The sequence below is a fragment of the Nicotiana attenuata genome, chromosome 7 (genome assembly GCF_001879085.1).
Source record: "Nicotiana attenuata strain UT chromosome 7, NIATTr2, whole genome shotgun sequence".
Taxonomy (NCBI): Eukaryota; Viridiplantae; Streptophyta; class Magnoliopsida; order Solanales; family Solanaceae; genus Nicotiana; species Nicotiana attenuata.
In genome coordinates this window covers 92,941,434-92,962,183 of record NC_031995.1, presented here as the reverse complement: position 1 = coordinate 92,962,183, position 20,750 = coordinate 92,941,434, and the positions used below count along the sequence as shown (strand labels likewise).

General features: G+C 36.9%; 1 protein-coding gene across 1 annotated transcript; it reads left to right on the top strand.

Annotated features, from left to right (window-relative positions):
* Positions 927–1,673, top strand: LOC109229491 (holotricin-3-like). Its single transcript, XM_019394950.1, has one exon. It carries the CDS (start codon positions 1,021–1,023, stop codon positions 1,468–1,470), a length of 450 nt encoding a protein of 149 aa, XP_019250495.1. The 5' UTR covers positions 927–1,020; the 3' UTR covers positions 1,471–1,673.

The window sequence follows — 20,750 nt, the reverse complement described above, 5'->3', positions numbered from 1 at the left end:
AATCGATATATACAAGAAGAAGAAGAGAAGAGCTGAAAAGACTAAAGTACCCTTAACTTACTTACAACAACTAACAACCTATTAACAACCTTCTTAACTAACTAACTACCCACGTGACTCTTACATGATTGTATCATAACACCCTCATTAATGGGGAAAGTAATCGCTTGAGGAATGTCAATTGTAGGACAAGTTGGAGGAACCACATACTGATTGGTATAAACTAAACTTTAATTTGATGGAGCTTACAAGCAAAATACCGTCGGTTTAGGTGGAGTTGTTCGAGACCACAACGGGCATTGGCTCATGGGCTTCAATATTAGGGTGCAAGCTATATCTTGTATCCATGCCGAACTACTAGCACTCAATCAAAGTTTGGAATTTGCCTTGGAAAAAATCTTTTTTCCCATTTGAAATTGAAACAGACTCACCTAGGTAATAAACCTGTTAGAAAATGGACAACATGCTTATAATTTTCTGATAAATAATTGCAGGTAGTTGATATTTCCGAAGGAGGAGGAGCTAGTGGTCCGGCATAATTTTCGTCAAGAGAAAGAAGTAGCTCACCTGCTGGCAAAGAAAGCAACCAAGTATGCTACCCTAAATAAGTTCAACCTTTTGTTTTCCCTCCACCTTTGTTGGACCCAGGATGCTGGCAGATAAGGATGGAGTTTCTTTTTGTATGAATACAGTGTTAGCAAGCACTTGTACCTAAAGAGGGATTCCACGCATGTCAAGTTGGTATTGGGGAATAAAGTTTGGTGCTTGTTTTAATGCATAAGAACAAAAGAAGATAACCTTGAAATATATATGCGCCACTTTATAACTTCTATATCATAAATGGGAATGAGATGCCTTTCTTATCTTATTAGAATCCTCTAGTCTATTACTCCATATTATATACATTCCTCAAGTCGTGATATGCCCAAAACTCTATAAATATAGCTCAGCTAAGATTACATTCTCACCAAGCAAAAACTCAAAACTTCACCATCTTTAGGAGTAGCATCAATATTCAAGATGGTTCTCCAAACTCAACTTGGGTTGAACAAGCACCAATCCTACGCTCACGAGCAAAACTGCTATTCCGACAGCAGCATTGGCGGCTCTATGCAAATGACAAGGCCTTCGGACTATTCCACCATGCCATATGGTCAGTCCACTCACAATCACATGATGATGGGTCATGGTGGCCAACACCATAGCGGTCATGGCCATGGCGGACATTATGGTAGTCATGGACATCACGGGTCGCATATGCCCCATGACTCCACCAACTTTTCAAGCAACACCAGTATGGTCCATAATGATGGTGGCTATGGTAGTGGAATGCAACAATCTGCCCATATGTCGTCAGCCATGGGCATGGGGTCGACGAATTATCATGGTCATGGTTACGGTGGCAACCACCCTAGTCAGTACGGCCAGAGCCAGAAGTTCAACTGGGCTCTTAAGGATTTGGAGGAATAAATTTACGACAAATTTGATGATATCATGTATGGTGAAAGTATGTGTGTCTTTTGGTAGTGTCTTTGGCTATTTATATATAGCATAAAGAACTACTACCTAAATAAGTAATGTAATAAACGATCTGCTGCTTTACTTGAATATCTATGTATCTGCTTTATCATTACTAAAATGATGAATAATTATAAGTATGTTTATCACTGAAATGATTTGTGCGATTTTACTTAAAAGAATCGACATTCCATTGGTATTTCATGAGTGAAAATACACCATGAGTAATAGCATTTTAGGAGTCCATTACTCAAATGGTCACTCAACTATCCCAAATTATCTCTTAAAGTCACTTTTCTTTCATTTGTAACAACAAAGTCACTGAACTATGCATATTGCACTCAGAAGGTTACTCAACTAGATTTTCCAATTTTTGGAGTGTCAAATACCTATTTTACCCTCTAAATTATAAACATTTATCTTCTTTTTATTTTTTTAAAACTTTTTAATATTATGATTTTCCCTTTTTAATTTACATTATGGACTTGCCTAGAATAAATAAATATTATTTATAAATTAAAAAAATAAAAAATATTTAAGCATATATAATGCCGGAATAACAAAATAATGAGCATAGTAAAAAAAATAATTCGAATAATTTATTAGTAATAATAATTTTAATATTAACAACAAAAATTCAAAAATTTATTTACACAATTTAGAATGAAAGAAAATAAAGGTTGTAAATATATATTCCATGCACAAAATAAAAAAAATAATTATTTAAATAAAAATATATTTATGATATACATTATATATTCTTGAAAATCATGCTCAATTATATTATATATATTCCATGCACGACATGGAATTAGAACCAAATTTTCTGAGATTGGACTACGGAGAGCACGCTTCCGTTTTTGATGAACTTATATCTAGTTTTCTTGGGCTGTGATTTGGCTTGCCCGCCGGCGAAGATTGGACGAATTTGGCCGGAGAATTTTTTGACGAGGAGACCCATCGGTGTTGATTGCTACCCGACCATTCTTCAGAGATCAAACTGAAAGTTAACAATTTATGTTTGCCTTGAAGCCGTGCGCGGCGGCGAGGTCGTTCGTGAATCTATCTCGGCCAGACAGATACAATTTCTCTGTCTAGAAATCACAATTTTTTATTAAAAAGATGAGATGCAGCATTAAGCCGACATTTACAAGAGTATATAACAACAACATCGCTTTAACTCTAAGCAAGTTAGAATCGGCTATATGAATCATCACGCAGCTTATCGATCTATTTAAGATCTTCTCAAAAGAATCTTGTAGAGATAAGCTAGTTTAAATTCCTTTTTCTTCCCCGAGAGAAATTAATATCTGTAGAAACATAAATTTGTCCAATTTCAATATAACTATATTTATATCTATATTATATTAAAGTATGAAGACCCCATCAAAATAACATTCGCCTTTTTTAACCCTTTAAAAATGGAGTTCACATTAGATAAAATTATAATTGTAATATAGTAATTATTTTCCTTATATTAATGAATTTAAAATTAACTAAATTTTATTTATTAAATTTTTCTTTATTTGCACCAGGTAAAATCTCCTAACATTTAGGAATCTAAAATTGAATAAGATTTTATTATACATTTTTCCTTATTAAAATTTTGTAACTATTTTTCTTAAATCTAACTCCTTCATGTTTCTATTAATAAAATTCATAGAGTTAGCGTTGTTTATCAGCTTCTTCTCTTGAATATCCAACGAGATTGGAGTTAAATCATAGCACTATATGTAAAAGAAAACAAAAAAGAAAAAAAGGTTTTGGACACGTTAAGAATTGTAATGTAATGAAAACATTTTTTTCAAGTTTTTGTCTTCATCTTAATTTTGCGGGATTAAACACCTAAGCATTATTAAACATGTTATAAAACAATAAGAGAAGAAGAACAGTATTGCAAAGAAAGTAGGGGGAGAGAATTCTTATTGATTTTGGGATGAATTACAATGGAATAGAACCCTCTATTTATAGGGAGAGTGTGACTTAGCCACCAAGCAATGAACCCTAGAATCTCTCTAAATATAGACATTCACCATAAATAGAACTCTATTTATAACACTCCCCCTTGAATGTCTATTCAACAAATAATGTGCCTCGTTAAAACCTTAACTAAAATAAAACCCAGTGGGAAAAAAATTCTAGAAAAGGAAAAAGAGTACACATATCTAATAATACGCCTTTTGGTTGCCTCGTTAAAAACCTTGCAAGGAAATCCCAGTGGGACAAAATCTTGTAAGGGAAAAAGAGTACAACGCGTATTAACTCCCCCTGATGAGAGCATCAATTCACATCCTTAAGCATTTGCATTCCAATCTTGTGCACCATCTTCAAAAGATCTTTGGAAGAGATTTGATGAACAAATCAGCCATATTAACTTGAATGAATGCATTGCACCTTGAATCATCATTCTTGATAGAGATGAATTGTTTTCATATGATCTTGTTGGAATCATCATTTCAATATCTTCACATAGAGGTGAAAACTCTTGCTATCATATTATCATGCATATAGTTATAGCAAGATACATTTGTGCACAAATTGCACTGAGGAAGTGGTACTTCAAGATCAAGAATTGTATATGCTTCAAGCAAATTAAATCCTTCATGGATTGTCACATAAGTTAAGTCATATAAGCCATATAGTAGACGTTAGATGCATATAAAATTTTCATGACATATAAGATATCGAAAACTGATTGCACATACCATTGACTTTATACTTTCAAGTGTTTGAACTGCAGGTCCAAAACTATATATCTTTCGTATGAAACAAATTCTATTCGAATTGTGCCTCTTTCATTTGGCCAATATTTTTGTGTCTATATTCGGCAGACTTAAGATCCTCATCTATACTTAGCGCTATCGGTTCCAACCTCCTTATTTTTCATAAAGACATAACATAGAGATCTCTTCATTCATATATTCAGGTACCTGAATCTCTCATCAGACTTCATGAAGTGTTATGTCATGTGATCTTCTAGATCACTTGCCTCCTTTTGTTATGATCATTTAGATCATTTGCTCATCTTCTTTATCAAGAAGTTTATTTGAAACCGATTTGTCTATATGCTTTAAGTGTACTATAGACTTTATCCTTCTAGGACTTATTCTAATAGGAGCATTTGCAATGAGAATATAGTTACTTTCTTTGGGTCAGCAAATGCGTCTGGCATGCTTTGCAATAAATTGCACATAAATTATCCTTTTATGAACTTCAAGCTCATATTATCTTATTCGAGGATCTATATGAACAAATGATAATTCAATCCACGTAACGTTTTCTCAACTGTTTATCATGTCTCCCCCTCATGTTAGAAAAACTAACTTGTTTCCTCAACTTTGAGAACTCATCTTTGTGCTTTATGGTGTTAATCAAAATATACACCGCACATCAATAATAATAAGATGGAATTATTTGGTTCCTGACCCTGAACCACTTGTGAGGGGAGAATGTAATATACTTTCGTATATAATCTATATCAAACTGATATAGATAACTTTGTTCTCATAAGCAATAGTTTAGCTATTAAGTGGAGGCACTCAATAAATCATTTTGCTAAACCAACTGTGATGTAAACCAACTTATCAAGAAGAACTATCTTGAATAAAAAAATCTGGAAATTATGCTCTATATTAAATTATTGAGCAAGTTACCTCGCAAACACCAGGTTGCGGGTCAATAATAATTGCACATGCAACCATCTCATAGATGCATCTTATGTGGTATACATGGCAGGTGAATGGGCCCATATTCACCTTTGATATTTCCAGCATTCATGGGATTCAATCCCAATTTTAATTGGTCTATTAATTAATGAGAACAAGCAATGTAAGAGAATTCGTAAAGAACTTTCTAGTTCTTTAATATTTATCCATGTGAATTCTCTTTTATTTTTGCACATCATACTTGAGTTAACATGGCTAACCAATTATGCCAACTGGATAAATTATCAATATTGATAAACTTCAGGTTACACCATGATGTGTGCAATTATGAATAAACTCCAAGTTTATTATGATATGGGTTTTTATATCAATAAATATCCACTTCATTATGGTATTCTTTTGTTTATGTAGTACAAATTGGAGAATAAAGCGGGTAGCTTTTCACATATATATTACCCCGCTACAAGTTGTAGTAATAGAAGATATTAAATCTTTCCTTTATTTATAGTCTCAATATAATCAACCGCTTTCGCGTATACTTTGGAAACTGAATAAGTTTCTTTGAGACTTACTACAACACAATACCTTATTGGTGATTAATTGTGTTTCTCCAAAATAGTATAATTGGCTCTTGCAGAGTTCTCAATTAATTTTTTACTACCACATATTCATCAACATCCATATGGTGAATATCTCTTTTGAAGAGAAAGTTATACCATTATGGTTATGGTCAAAATTATATGCAAGATATGTTTCTTGCATTAATGTTATTCTTTAATAATCACATTACCAAAATATTTTGGCGTACAATAGGTACGTGATCAATGACCATTCATGACATAATAATGACATTGTTTTCTTATATCATCTCAAACCTCCCTCTAGAGGTGAGTGTGGTATATTCACTACCACTAGCACGTTCATATTCTTCCAAGAATGAATATGTATTCATAAATAAGATGTTGTCACATTCACATCATGAATGGACCATAATCATCTATATGTGCTTTATAAAATCTCATGTCAAATCGATGTCAAATATTACTTTCACAGAGTGAAGGATTATTTTGAGAATCCTTATTATTCTCATTATCACAATGATGGCGATTATAGTTTCGTCTATTGCCACGTCCACATCCATTGATACCTTCACGGTAATAATTTTGTCTTCTTTCAGACTTATCACATATTGCTATCAGATTCTCTTAAGGGAATGAGAATGGAGCAAATTCAATGGGACGGGTTTTCACTTCTTGTGCTCACGATCATACATGACTTTGATCATGGCAAGACATAGAAATTTTACCACTTCGGGTGGTTATATTTCTTACAAACTCCACTAGAGTTGTAATCAAAATTTATTGTCTTTGCTTGTATATAAAATCAAATTATAGAATAAAAGAGAAAAATACGGTAAAATACTTACCTTAAATCCAGAATTTAAGCATGAAGGAAATTCATAGAACAATTGACAATCATTGTGATCAATCCCAAAGCTTCTACTCAATTGGTTAGAGTCTCGTGCTGATAACGTGTTATAAAACAATAAGAGAAGAAGAACAGTATTGCAAAGAAAGTAGGGGGAGAGAATTCTTATTGATTTTGGGATGAATTATAATGGAATATAACCCTCTATCTATAGGGAGAGTGTGACTTAGCCACCAAGCAATGAACCCTAGAATCTCTCTAAATATAGACATTCACCATAAATAGAACTCTATTTATAACAAAACATGTTTTCTAATTCTAATTTTTGTAATATTTTTTGACCATATGAGTATTATTAATTCTAATTTTTCACATATGCACCAAAAGATTAAGGATATTTATGTGCTATTTTTAATATAAGCCGTGTAATCATTAATGACGGATAAAACGTACAACATATTTTGCATTAGATATAATTATCAATTAATATTTGTTTAATATTAAACACTTTAAAATTAACCTAAAAAATTATTACTAATATTTTCTTGTTTAAATTATTTTAGAAACTCTTAATATTTATATTCAAAATTGAATACAATTTTTACTCATATGAATTATTTCTTATTTGAATTGCATAAAATAACTATAACTCCTTAATCTAATTTGCATCCAAAGAATAAAAAGTAATAATTAAATAAAATTCTTTATTAATCAAAATCTAATAAAAATTATGATAATTGAATATGAGCGAAACAAAGTTGCACCCGTTTCAATAATTTTGCTTGAATCAATAAATGATCGAGAATATCAAGGTATATTATCTCCTACTTCGACTAATAAATTCAATCAAAATTATTATATTGTTAATTCAAGTGAGAAAAGCGAGTTTGGATATAACGATGAACAGGGAAACCAAAACGGTAAAATTCATAAAGAATAAGTAAGAACTAACTAATACTGAAATTGTTAATATTGTCGACACTCCTTCTGTTAGGGATATAGTAGATATGCCCAAGATCCAATCTCATATTTGATGATTTCAACATAATTTGTGAATGTTATTTGATATAAAATATATATGGCATTTGATATTCTTTTATCAATGTTATTAATTGCTTGACTGATTTGATTAGGTCCTTCACTAAATTTTGAGACTTGACCTTGTGATGGAGATCATGATAATGAGAGTGGAGTTTCTTATAATTTAATCTAAATTTGTTCTTGATCATAAGATTATTAATTTGGATATTAGTAATCCGGTTAGATCAATGTTTATGTGATCGTCTTTATGGGATAAAGATTAGTGATCTCGTTAACTAAATCACAAAGATAGCTGATGCATATGGAGATATGATCACTTTTGTAACGACCCGGCCGGTCGTTTTGAGTGTATTAGCCTCGACCCCCTATTTATTGCCTCCTCTGTGTTATATTGTAGTTACGAGACTTATCGGGGTGCTTGGTTTCGGGTTCGAGAGAGTTTCGGAGTGAAATAGGACACATAGTCCCTAAGTTAGAAGGATAAGTTGTAGAAGTTGACCTTAGTTTGACTTGTGTGAAGACGATCCCGTAATGGAGTTTTGATGGTCCAATAGTTCCGTATAGTGATTTTGGTCTTTGGAGCGTATCCGATATTGATTTCAAAGTCCTAGGTCGTTTCAGTGTGATTTGGCAAAAGTTAGAAATTGGTAAAATTTTGGGAAGTTTGACCCGGAGTGGGGGGTTGGATTCCGATTTCGAAAGTTGGAATAAGTTCGTAAGTCAATTATAACTTGTATGTAAAATTTGGTATCAATCGGAATTGTTTTGGTATGAATCGGCGTCGGTTCCGGAAATTCGAAAGTTCGTAGTTGCTCAAGCTTGAATTTTAGTAGCGATTCGTTGAATTCATGTTGTTTGATAAGGTTTTTGGCCTTGAGTAGGTCAGTTAGGTGTTTTGGAACTAGCTGATATATTTAGACGGGGTCCCAGGGTCCTCGGGTGTGATTCTGATCGATATCGGATCATTTTTGGACTTAATGTTCTGCTGAAGCTAGGCTGTTCTAGTGTCACCGAACCTGCGGAGGGATTGACCCAAGTGCGGGCTCGCAAAAGCGAGCTGTGGAGCGCAGGTGCGAAAATGGCCTAGCCATGTGGTCGCAGATGCGGAAGAGGGGCGGCTAGTTGTCTTTCGCTGATGCGGAGAAATACTTCGCCGGTGCGAGCATTGGTCCGCAGAAGCGGAATTTTGGGACTTAAGTGATTTCTGCACCTCCAATGGTTTTTCTGCAGGTGCGACATCGTAGAAGCGACCCATAGGCCATAATGCGGAAGTTGCTGGGCAGAAAAGGGGAATTCGATGGTTTGATTTCATAATTCATTTTGGGTCTTGGAGAGCTCGGTTTGAGGCGAAATTTGGAGAGATTTCCAGAGGAAGTATTAGGGTAAGGATTCTTGACTCATTTTCTTTATTAATTCCCATAAATCTACTGTTAATTACATCTTCTAATTAGTGTTTTTGGAGTTTAAAATTGGGGAAAAAAGGTGTAGTTCTTAGACTAAATTCTTGAGTTTTGAAAGGCGAAATGAGATCGGATTTAAATAATTCATGTATGGTTGGACTGGATATCGAATGGGAGTTCGAATTTTATAATTTTGGTAGGGTTCCTAGACGCGGGCCCGGATTGACTTTTTGGGGAAATTTTTCCATTCTATGCTAAAATCATAATTTTATTATTTAAACTAGTTTTCTATAGTTATATTTATAGTATGAAATCATTTTGGCTAGATTCGAGCCGTTCGAAGTTGGAAAATCGAGGGAAAGGCCTTCTGATTGATTGAGCGTGGTTTGAGGTAAGTGACTTGTCTAACCTTGTGTGGGGGAAATTCCCCTTAGGATTTGGTACTGAGGTATAACTTGTGATATGTGAAGGCCGTGTATGCAAGGTGACAAGTGCGTAGACGGGCTAATGTTGAAATTTCGATTTTTGAGCTACGTAGTTTTCTTTTCCTGCCTTAACTGAGTTACTATAGCATGTTATAATCATCATGTTTAGCCTAATTTCACATGTCTACTTGTCTTATCTCCTATTTGCAACTTGTATTATATTTTTAGTTGAATTACTTGCTTTTTCTTGATTTTCGTATTCATAACTTAACTGTGGAATTCTTTACTTGAAATTGTTATCCTTGAAATATCTTGCTGTTGAGTTTGGTGTTGAGTTGCAAGGCCGTGGTTTCTATTGAGGCAAGGTGTAAGTTGCGAAATATCATTTATTTAGCTGATGTGTTTCGACTTTCGTGCCATTGTTGAGGTGATTGTTTGGTTGTTTGCACGAAGTTTCTGTTGTGCCATTGTTATTGTTTGCACGAGGCTTCTGTCGTGCCATTGGGATTATTGATACGCATGTGGTGGTATAAGGTCTGGGTGTTGAAACGCATGCGGTGAGATAAGGTGGGCTTGATATGCGTGGCTAGTAGGGGAACTACTAGAAGCCATGCGGTGTGATAAAGAGGGTTAAAACGCGGGGTGCTATTTCGGAAAAAGTAATTTTTAAAACTAAATGTAAAGGCCCCTGCGGTGGTGTAAGAAAAGACTGTAATTTACTTTAAGATTTGGAACTACGAGGCAGTACCTCAAAAGTGCCCATGTTAATCTCTCTCTATTTTTTGTATTTTGTTTGGTTGTTGTTTTCCTTAAAATAGTTTTTCTTTCGGGTTGTGTTAGCTGCTTTGATTCCGTGTTGTTATCTTTCCGTAAATTCCTTATTGTTTCATTTCCTTGTAATCAACATTATATTATTGTATCTTCTGCCTTATTTTGTATTATCTCCAGTAGGGCCTTGATTTGACCTCGTCACTACTCTACCGAGGTTAGGCTTGGCACTTACTGGGTATCTTTGTGGTGTACTCATACTACGTTTCTGCACATATTTTATGCAGATCCAGGTACATCCTATCAGCCTCGGTATTAGCGCGTTGAGTGGCTTGCTTGGAGACTTCAAGGTACACCTGCCCGCATCCGCAGGCCTCGGCGTCCCCTTCTATCCTATCCTGTCTTATTTCTTTACACCTTTATAGATAGTGATGTATAGGAGTGTTCACTACTGTATCTAGAGCTTGGACTTATATGCAGGTTTTGGGAATTGTATGTATTGGGTTTACAGTTCTAGTTACGATATTGTTGGAGTTTTGAAATTCTAAGCTTTTATCTGTTGTTTTCTCATGTTGTTTAGGCTTACCTAGTCTTAGATTAGAGTCATGACAAGTTGGTACCGGAGCTCTAGGTTCATGGGTGTTATGAGTCACAAGCAGGTTTAGTAGAGTCTCACGGATCGTTACAGAGACGTCTATACTTATCTTCGGGAGGCTATGGAACTGTTAGAAAAAAATCTTCATTTCTTTGATTCCTTATCATGCAAATTTGTTGACTTCGGAATTCCAAATTTCTATCTTTCTATTCTCTCACGGATGGTTAGGACACGTACATCTGGATCATATGACCAGACACCCGCGCCCCTACTAAAGCCGAGAGAGGTCGGGGCCGGGGTAGAGGTGGAGAACGTCCACGTGGTGCAGCCAGAACACCTGCACGAGCTGGTACAGAGGAGCCACCAGTAGCTCCAGTTGGAGAGCAGACACTTGAGATGCCTGTTACTGCACCAGCACTCCAGGAGACGCTCGTCCAGTTTCTGAGCATGTGCGGCACTTTGGCTAAGGTAGGGTTGATACCACTTGCTCCAGCCACATCTCAGGTCGGGGGAGGAGCATAGCTCCCACCGCCCGTATCCAAGAGCAACGGGTCCAGGTTGACCAGGTCCCAGAAGTCATACCAGTGCAGGCGGTAGCCCCAGTTCAGCCCGAGGTTAGGGCAGCAGTTTCTGAGCGGGAGTAGCTCAGGCTCGAGAGGTACAAGAAGTACCACCCTCCTACTTTTAGTGGCTTGGCGTCAGAGGATGCCCAAGGTTTTCTTGAGGAGTTCCACCGTATCCTCCTTACTATGGGTATTGCGGAGTCTAGTGGGGTTGCTTTCACTACGTTCCAACTTAAGGGAGCGGCTTACCAGTGGTGGCAAGCATATGAGTTGGGTAGTCCGACTGAGGCAGTTGCACTCACTTGGACTCAGTTCTCAGATATGTTCTTGAGGGAGTATGTTCCCTAGAGTCTCAGAGATGCATGGCGCGCAGAGTTTGAGCAGTTGCACCGGGGTTCTATGACCATTTTGGAGTATGCGGTCCGGTTTGGTGATATGGCTAGGCATGAACCAGCCTTGATTGCTACTGTTAGAGAGTGAGTCTGTCGATTTATCGAGGGGCTCAACCCCAGTATCAGATTTAGCATGGCCCAAGAGTTGGAGATGGACATCGGATACCAGCAGGTAGTGCGGATCTCTAGGATATTTGAGGGTATATTGACTCGGGAGAAAGAGGAGAGAGAGGCCAAGAGGTCTCGAGATTCTGGCACATATAGTGGTACCCGTGCCCCCAGCCACGGCTCGTCATGGTAGCGGCAATGTGAGTCACCCTGTTCATTCAACACTTTCTACTTCCAGCGGTATTCCGGCCACTCCTAGGCCTCAGGCTCCCTATTATGCACCACCATTGTCTAGTTCACCTTCTGCATGGGGTGCTTTCAACGGTCAGTCCAGCGAACAGGTCCGAGCTAGCCACAACAGTCACGTCCTCCGAGAGCTTGTTTTGAGTGTGGTGACACTCGTCATATGGTGAGGATTGCCCCAGACTCAGGAGGGGTGCACCTCCACAAACTAATTAGGCTCCGCGTGCTCCACTGGGTCCTCAGGCCATTGTTACCGCACAAGCTACCACTCCACCTACACAGCCAGCGCGAGGTGGAGGTCATGCTAGATATTATGCTCTTCCTGCTAGGACGGAGGCAGTTGCATCTGACTCTGTCATAATATGTATTGTTCCGGTCTGTTATAGAGATGCATCAGTCTTATTTGATATAGGCTCCACTTATTCCTATGTGTCGTCTTGTTTTGCTCCATATTTGGGTGTATCCCGTGATTATTTGAGTTCTCCTATCTATGTGTCCACACCTATGGGAGATTTTATTGTTGTTGACCGTGTGTATCGGTCGTTGTTGATACCCAATTTTCCCCTATATATATTTTAATATGCAAAATACCTTCAAAATAACATATGTATGCATATATAAGTATGTCCAAGTGTTTCATTACTTTTCCTTAATTTTTAAAGGTTTTTGAATCAATTTATTCCCCTATTTTTATCCATGAAAACCCAATAATTATTTTTAAAAAATATCATTTTTTGGTGATTCACTTGTTGAACTTTTATATCTATGCTAAAATATAGCTAAGGGAATTTTTGCATATTTTTTACAAATTTATTTAGTACTTTTTAAAAGCTAAATTGCATAATTACAATATTAGCCGCTTTTAGGATTTAATTACGTTTACATTTATAAAAATTAAGTCCAGCATTTTTAAATAGTTAATTATACATTGTAAATCATTTTAGTGCTCTCAATTTGTTTTCAGAAACTTATTTACTATTTTTGTAAATAAAAAGGGGAAAAGTGGCTTTTTAAATTGTAGCCCCAAATTGGGTTTCAATTATAACCCAAATCAAGCCCCCAATCTCCCCAGCCCAATTCCATTTTTAACCTAATTACCCCAACCCCATTTCAAATTGAACTGACCTAAACCCGGACTCCCCACCTAACCCCTTTAATCCCAGCCGTTGATCGTTTAGGTCAACGGCTCCCATTACCCCTTTCCTTTTTTAACCCAAACGACCCCTTTACCCTACCTCATTCCTCACCAACCGCCGCCTCTGAATCCCTCTTCTCTCTCAACTCTCTCTGAAACTCTTACAAACCCTAGCCGCCGCCATCAAACTACACCCTAATACATGGCCTTCCGTGGTCATTTGAGACCTGTACCAGCTTTCCATGGCTTCTATGTGTTTGGTTCTGTGGTTTCATGACCAGACTTCGAAAGAGTTTGGTCCAGTCCTTGCTCGACTGGTGTTCATGGCCTTTCTGCGGCCAGCCACGACCTTTTCCGGCCATTTATGGCCTTTCGAGGCGGGTCCTTGACCTTTTCTGGTTAGATCTAAGATCTTTCAATTGCTTTCAGATCTACCTTAGATCTGTGCTTACCATGAACTTTTAAGCATTTTTTCTCGAAAGTTCTTCAACGTTGCTTTCAAAGCGACTCTTCATTGTTCTGATTAGGGTTTTCCTTTAAGTTATTTCAAAAATTTCTTCTCTGATTCTCGATGTTGTTTTATGAATATGCTTTCCTTCTACTTGAGTCAGCATGTTGAAAACCCTAATTTCTTTTGGGTCTCATTCGAATCCTAAAGCTGTTTGTTTAAATGTACACTTGTTTAACTAAGTTCCTCGTTCTTGTTTGACTTATTTGTGTTACCTTTTAAAAAAAACTCGATTGTTGTTGAAAAGCTCTAGGTCTTTGGGTCTGAAATCGTTTGTTTGAGTATTTGACTCGACTGAAAGCTTTTGTTTTAGACTTTCTTTTCTTTATGTGACTTATCTGATTTTACTATCTTTCAACTCGACTATGGCTGAAACCCTAACTTTTCAAAAGGTTTCCTCACCTGCTACTGTGAGACCTTTGCATGTTTCTGATACTCTGTTTTCTGCACTGTTGATTCAATGTGACTTGACTACTTGATTACTATGCTTCGTAAGTTTGCTTTACTACTGAACCCTGCCAATATTGCATGCTTGTGAGTATCTCTTTTGCCAATGTGCTTGGCCTCGCATGTCTGATGTCTTTTGTTCACTCTGTTTATATACTAAAGTGCAGAAGCATGTTTTTCTTTGACTGACCCTAATCGTGTGACTGATTTCAAAGCTTTTCCTTTATGAACCCTAATTTCACTCGCCTGTTTGGAATTGATTGATTCTTTTCCCTTTACTGTGATGTTTTGCCTTACTGAATCTTTTTCCAAAATAAGCATATTTCTGTACTTAGACTTGATTACTTACTTAATGCTTGTACTACTCCTTTTATGGCAATAATTAGTCTGTCTCTAAACTGATCTCTTTCCTTATTTGAATCTATTACTACCCGTTAAACAGTGATTCCTTAATTAAAGGGAATCACTTGTATAATTGATTCTGACTGTTGATTGTATCCATATTTGTATTAAAACTTTACTTATTACCTCTCATTCACTCGTTTTCAAAAAGCTATAAATACCTTGCACTCCTCTTCTTTCAAACACGAACGAACGAACCACTTGAGTTCAGAACACACACTTCACTCAAAACTCTCTCTCTTTTCTCTGTTACTACTTGTGTTGCTGCCTTGTCTAGCCGGCTGAAAGCCAAGGCTAGGCTGTGGAAATTTGCTTACTTTTCTTTCTGCATTTGCTTCTTTACTGGTATGTTCTAATTAATCTTCAAGCATCAAAAACAACATGTTTTCTTTACTATTGCCTTCACTCTTGCCTGTTTCCTGTTTGTGTTTAATCAAGTTTCATTCCTAAAAGCATGTTGTAAATCAATGTGTTCCTTTATGTATAAATACTCTGTCAGTCATTTGATTATGTGATTATGCCTTATGAATCCCAAACCCCCATATCCCATATGTGTTTGTATAATCTGGTTGGCTTGAGGGCATGTCAGCATTAGACATNATATGCAAAATACCTTCAAAATAGCATGTATAAGTATGCCCAAGTATTTTATTATTTTTTCATAATTTTTTAAGGATTTTAAATTAATTTATTTCCCTATTTTATCCATAAAAACCCAATAATAATTTCCAAAATTATTATTTTTGGTAGCTCATTTATCAAACATTCACATTTATGCTAAGATATAGCTAAGGTAATTTTTGCATATTTTTACAAATCTATTTAGTATTTTTAAAGCTAAATTGTATATAATTGCAATATTAGCCTCTTTTAAGATTTAACTGCGTTTATATTCATAAATTAAGTCCTGTATTTTTAAATTGTTAATTATATATTATAAATCATTTTAGTGCTTTTAATTTGTTTTTAGAAATTGATTTATTATTTTTTATAAATTAAATAGGGAAAAATAGCTATTTAAAATCTAGCCAGATTTGGCTTGCAATTTCAGCCTAAAATTGGGCCCAAATCAGACCCAATTTCCCAACCCAATTGCAACCCAAACCCAACCCCTAACCCAACTAAACCTACCCAAACCCGGATCCCCACCTAACCCCTTTAATCCTAGTCGTTGATCATTTAGATCAACGGCCACCAGCTTCCCTTTCCTTTTTTAATTCCAAACGACCCCTTACCCTACTTCATTATTCACCTACCGCCGCCCTTGAATTCCCCCTTCTCTCTCAATTCTCTCTGAAACTCTTATGAACCCTAGCCGCCGCCCTCTCACCCCACCCTAATACCTGTCTAATCTATGACCTTCCATGGTCATTTGAGGCCTGTACCAGCCTTCCATGGCTTCTATGTGTTGGGTTCTATGGTTTCATGACCAGACCTCGAAGGAGTCTGGTCCAGTCCTTGCTCGACTGCTGTTCATGGCTTTTCTCCGGTCATCCCTGACTTTTCTCCGGCCAGCCATGGCCGTTCGAGTCAGATCCTTGACTCTTCTGGTTAGATCGGTAACTTTCAAGGCCTTTCTCACCTTTTCTGGGTTTTTCGAAACCCTAACCTTTAAGACATTTCGATTTCTTTCAGATCTACTTTAGATCTGTACTTGCTATGAGTTTTTGAATTATTTTCTCGAAAGTTTTCAACTTTATTTCAAAACGACCCTTCATCTTCTCCGATTAGGGTTTTCCTTTAAGTTTTTCTTTTCAAAGATCTCTGATTTTAACGTGTTTATGATTTTGCTAAGTTTTGCTCATGTTGTTCTTCTAGTTGCTTCAGCATGTTAAAACCCTAGTTCCTTTTGTGGTCTCATTCGAGTTCTGAAACTGTATGTTAGATGTGTACTTGTTTGATTTATTTGTTTATCATCTTTTAAAATCGATTACTATTGAAAACCCTAGGTCTTCTTGGTCTGAAACTGTTTGTTTGAGTAGGCACTTGATTCGGCTAAAGTTCTTTGTTTCTGACTCTCTCTTTCTTAGGTGACTTATCTGATTTTTACTATCTTTCAACTAGACTATGGTTGAAACCCTAATCTCTCAAAGGGGTTTCGCCACTTGTTACTGCAACACCTGTACTTGTTCTAACTCTCTTCTCACTTTGGCTACATGTGTGAGCCTTGACTATCTACTGAATCCTATGCTTATTTCTGCTACTATTGTATGTTGTTTCTTTTGCCAATGTGTTTGGCCTCGCATGACTGATATTTTGTTCACTCCATTTATATACTGAAGTACAGAAGCATATTCCTTCCTTGATTAATCTCGATCTTGTGACTGATTTCAAAAGCTTTTCTTATATGAGCCCTGATTTCACTCGCCTGTTTAAAATTAATTGATTCTCTTCCCTTTACTATGATGTTTTTACCTTGCTGATTTCTTTCCCAAAATAAGTATATTTTGTACTCAGACTTGATTTTTCACTGCATGCTTTCACTGCTCCCTTATATGGCAATAATCGGCCTATTTCCAAATTGATTTTCTTCCCTTAATTAGACCTTTTTCTACCCGTTAAACAATGATTCCTTAATTAAAGGAAATCACTTGGGTTAATTGATTCAAATGGTAATTATTTCCATGTTTGTGTTAAGACTTTACTGATTACCTTATTTTTTTACTCGTTTTCAAAACTATAAATACCCACCTTCTTTTCTTTCAAAAAACGAACAATTTGAGTTCAAAACACACACTTACACTTAAAGCTCTCTCTTCTCTATTGCTACTTGTGCCATTGCTTTGGCTAGCCGGCTGAAAGCCAAGGCTAGACAGTGGACTTTTGTTTGCTTTATCTTTCTGCACTTTGCTTCTTTACTGGTATGTTCTAATTAATCTTCAAGAATCAAAAACAATATGTTTTCTTTACTATTGCCTTCACTCTTGCCTGTTTCCTGCTTGTGTTTAATCAAGTTTCATTCCTAAAGCATGCTGTAAATCAATGTGTTCCTTTATGTATAAATACTCTGTCAGTCATTTGATTATGCCTTATGAATCCCAAACCCCATATCCCATATGTGTTTGTATTCTCTAGTTGGTTTGATGGCATGTTAGCATTAGACATTGCTGTGCATGACCTAAACCTAACCCTCCCTGGGGTCATATGCTTCATATCCCCTCTATGTGTTGTGTTCTCTGGCTGGTTTATGGGCATACTAGCACCATCTATTGCTGTGCATGCCCAAACCTGACCCCTTCCTAAGGCCATATTCTTCCTGCAATGAATTCCCAAACCTCTGACCCCTTTGTATAAAAATGCTGATTCTGTGTAGTGTTAGCTTTACTACGACTATTTTCCAATCACCCTTAACCCTCTCTATTCTCCATTCAGTTTTAAATCTCCGTTTCTACACTTTAATTATACTCTTAGACTTAGATTCTGCCCCTCTTGTGTGAGCCTTGCCTTGGGACCCATGAGCTCCCTCTGAACTTGGACACATAAGGGCTGGCCCTTGCACACTGCACTCATCTCTATCTGGTTATGCAAACTTGGGTGTAAGAACTGCCCGGGGTCCCTTGAGACCCTTAGGGAACTTTGACACACTCAAGTCTGAGAAAGGCTTTGAAACAAATGGCATTTGAGGTGGTTTACTCCATAACTCAGAGAGGAAGTCAAGAATCAGGCTTCCTCTGGTTGTAACCCCTTCTTTTACACTTTTCTGATGTAATTCATTATTTGGTCTGTAATAAGTTGTAATAAACATTGGGATTGGTTAGTGGAAAGGGCTGGGTAATTATGCATGCTTAACTATTAGAAGGGTAGAGAACATGCCTATAGGACCTGTTTTCTGTATGATTAATTCAGCATTTAGATAATATGCCTATAGGACCTTTTTTTAGTCCACATATTTAACTCTGCATTTAGAGAACATGCCTATAGGACCTGTTTTCTGTATGATTAATTCAGCATTTAGATAACATGCCTATAGGACCTTTTTTAGTCTGCATGTTTAACTCTGCATTTAGAGAACATGTCTATAGGACCTGCTTTAAATTCTGCATTTAAATAACATGCCTATAGGATTTGTCTTAAATTCTGCATGTTTATTACTACACTTAGACACCATGTTCTTAGGATCCAATTGGTTATAATCCGGCATCATGTCCAATAGATTAAAATCAGTAACTTTTCATAGAAATTATGCCTATAGGAATTTCAAGCAAATCCTGCCTGCTTCGTTTCACGTTCAACTAGATATCATATCTATAGGAATTAAAATCAGCAATAATAGATACCAATGTCAATAGAATCTAAAACTAGTCTAGTCTAAAACCAGTTCAACTCATATTGTTCTGAACTAATTTTTGAAACAACTCTCTCTCTCTCTCTCTCTTCTTATTAATACGGTTTAGAAAGCATGTCTATAGGATCTCAAATCGCTTATTTTAGAATTGTTACTGCTTTGTCACATTCTGAATCATTAATAGATATCATGTTTATAGGATCTCACCCAAACACTTAGCCAAGCCTTAGGTGACAACAAATAAAACTGAACCCGCCTTTGTTAATTAGTAACTGCTACAACCAGCAGGCAGGCCTGATTCAGACTTCTTATTTGAGTTATGTAATAAACTGGTCTGCCTCAACAATTAAAACTCCCCTTGCCTTAGTACTTTAGATTCAGACCCTGACTGTGTTTAAGTCATGCTATTTATGTGCTTTGCTTGAGGAGGTATACATGAGCCTTTTAGTTGTTTACATGTTTCCCCTTTATGTGCAGTCGTATGTGTTTTTGTATGTCGCCTTAGCTTTTTCACCTTTTGAAACCTAAAAGTCAGCCTAATATCCCTCCCCTTTAGGAATAGTAGTCCTAAGTTCCTCCGGGACTGATAGGAATGGGACGGGTAATAGCATGCAATAGTGGTCGAGACCAATCCGCGCTTTAATACCTCAACGGGGTGGGAAGGGTAGATATGGATATGATGACCGGTGCGCTAATACCACGTGTAGCCCGTTTGAGGAGTGATTACCGGGTATTGCATTGATGTGATCCATATTATAAATAAACCTAGGATCCCTTTTCTTTTCATTTGCCACTTCTTTTCAAAATCCGCCTTTTAATAATTGCTCTTTCGAACTCTTACGTGTTTAAACTTAAATCCCCTACTATTTGAGCCTATACGTGTCTATTTGCTAAATTGCACAAACTCACACAAAACTCTCTGGCCGGGAACCACACTAGTGGATCCTGAGGGGTGCCTAACACCTTCCCCTTAGGATAATTTCAAGCCCTTACCCTATCTCTGGTTATCAAACAAACTTATAAGTGAACCTTATAGGTGTCCTAATGCACCTTAAATCATTAGGTGGCAACTCTTCAAATGCAAAACCCAGTTCCCAAAAGGAATAAGTTGTCCTATGCCCATAATGTCATAAACCTGATTTTCCGATGCAAAGAGGGAAAAAGGGGGCGCGACAGTCGTGTTTGGTTATTCTTTGTGATTTTGAGACCAGAGCCGATTTATTGTTGTTCAGTATGGTAGATTTTGATGTTATTTTGAGCATGGACTGGTTTTTGCCCTATCATGCTATTCTTGACTGTCACGCCAAGACCATGGCGGTGGTTATGCCAGGATTACCACGGTTAGAGCAGAGAGGTACTTTAGATTATGGTCCTAGTAGGGTTATTTCCTTTCTAAAGGCTCATCGGATTGTTGATAAGGGGTATGATGTGTATCTAGCGTATGTGAGAGATCAGTATTGATACTCCTACCATCGAGTTAGCTCCAGTAGTAAAGGATTATCCAAATGTATTTGCGCTAGATCTTCCGGGCATGTCGCCTGATAGGGATATCGACTTTGGTATTGATTTGTTACCAGGCACTCAGCCCATCTCTATTCCTCCATATCGTATGGACCCACCATAGTTAAAGGAGTTAAAGGAGCAGTTGAAGGAGTTGCTTCATACAGGGCTTTATTCGGCTTATTGTGTCGCCTTGGGGTGCTCCGGTCTTGTTTGTAAAGAAGAAGGATGGTTCTATGCACACGTGTATTAATTATCGCCAGTTGAACAAGGTTACAGTGAAGAATAGGTATCCACGACCACGTATTGATGACCTATTTGATCAGC

Coding starts and splice junctions, on each gene's coding strand:
- LOC109229491 (XM_019394950.1), top strand. CDS start 1,021: ATGGTTCTCCAAACTCAACTTGGGTTGAACAAGCACCAATCCTACGCT.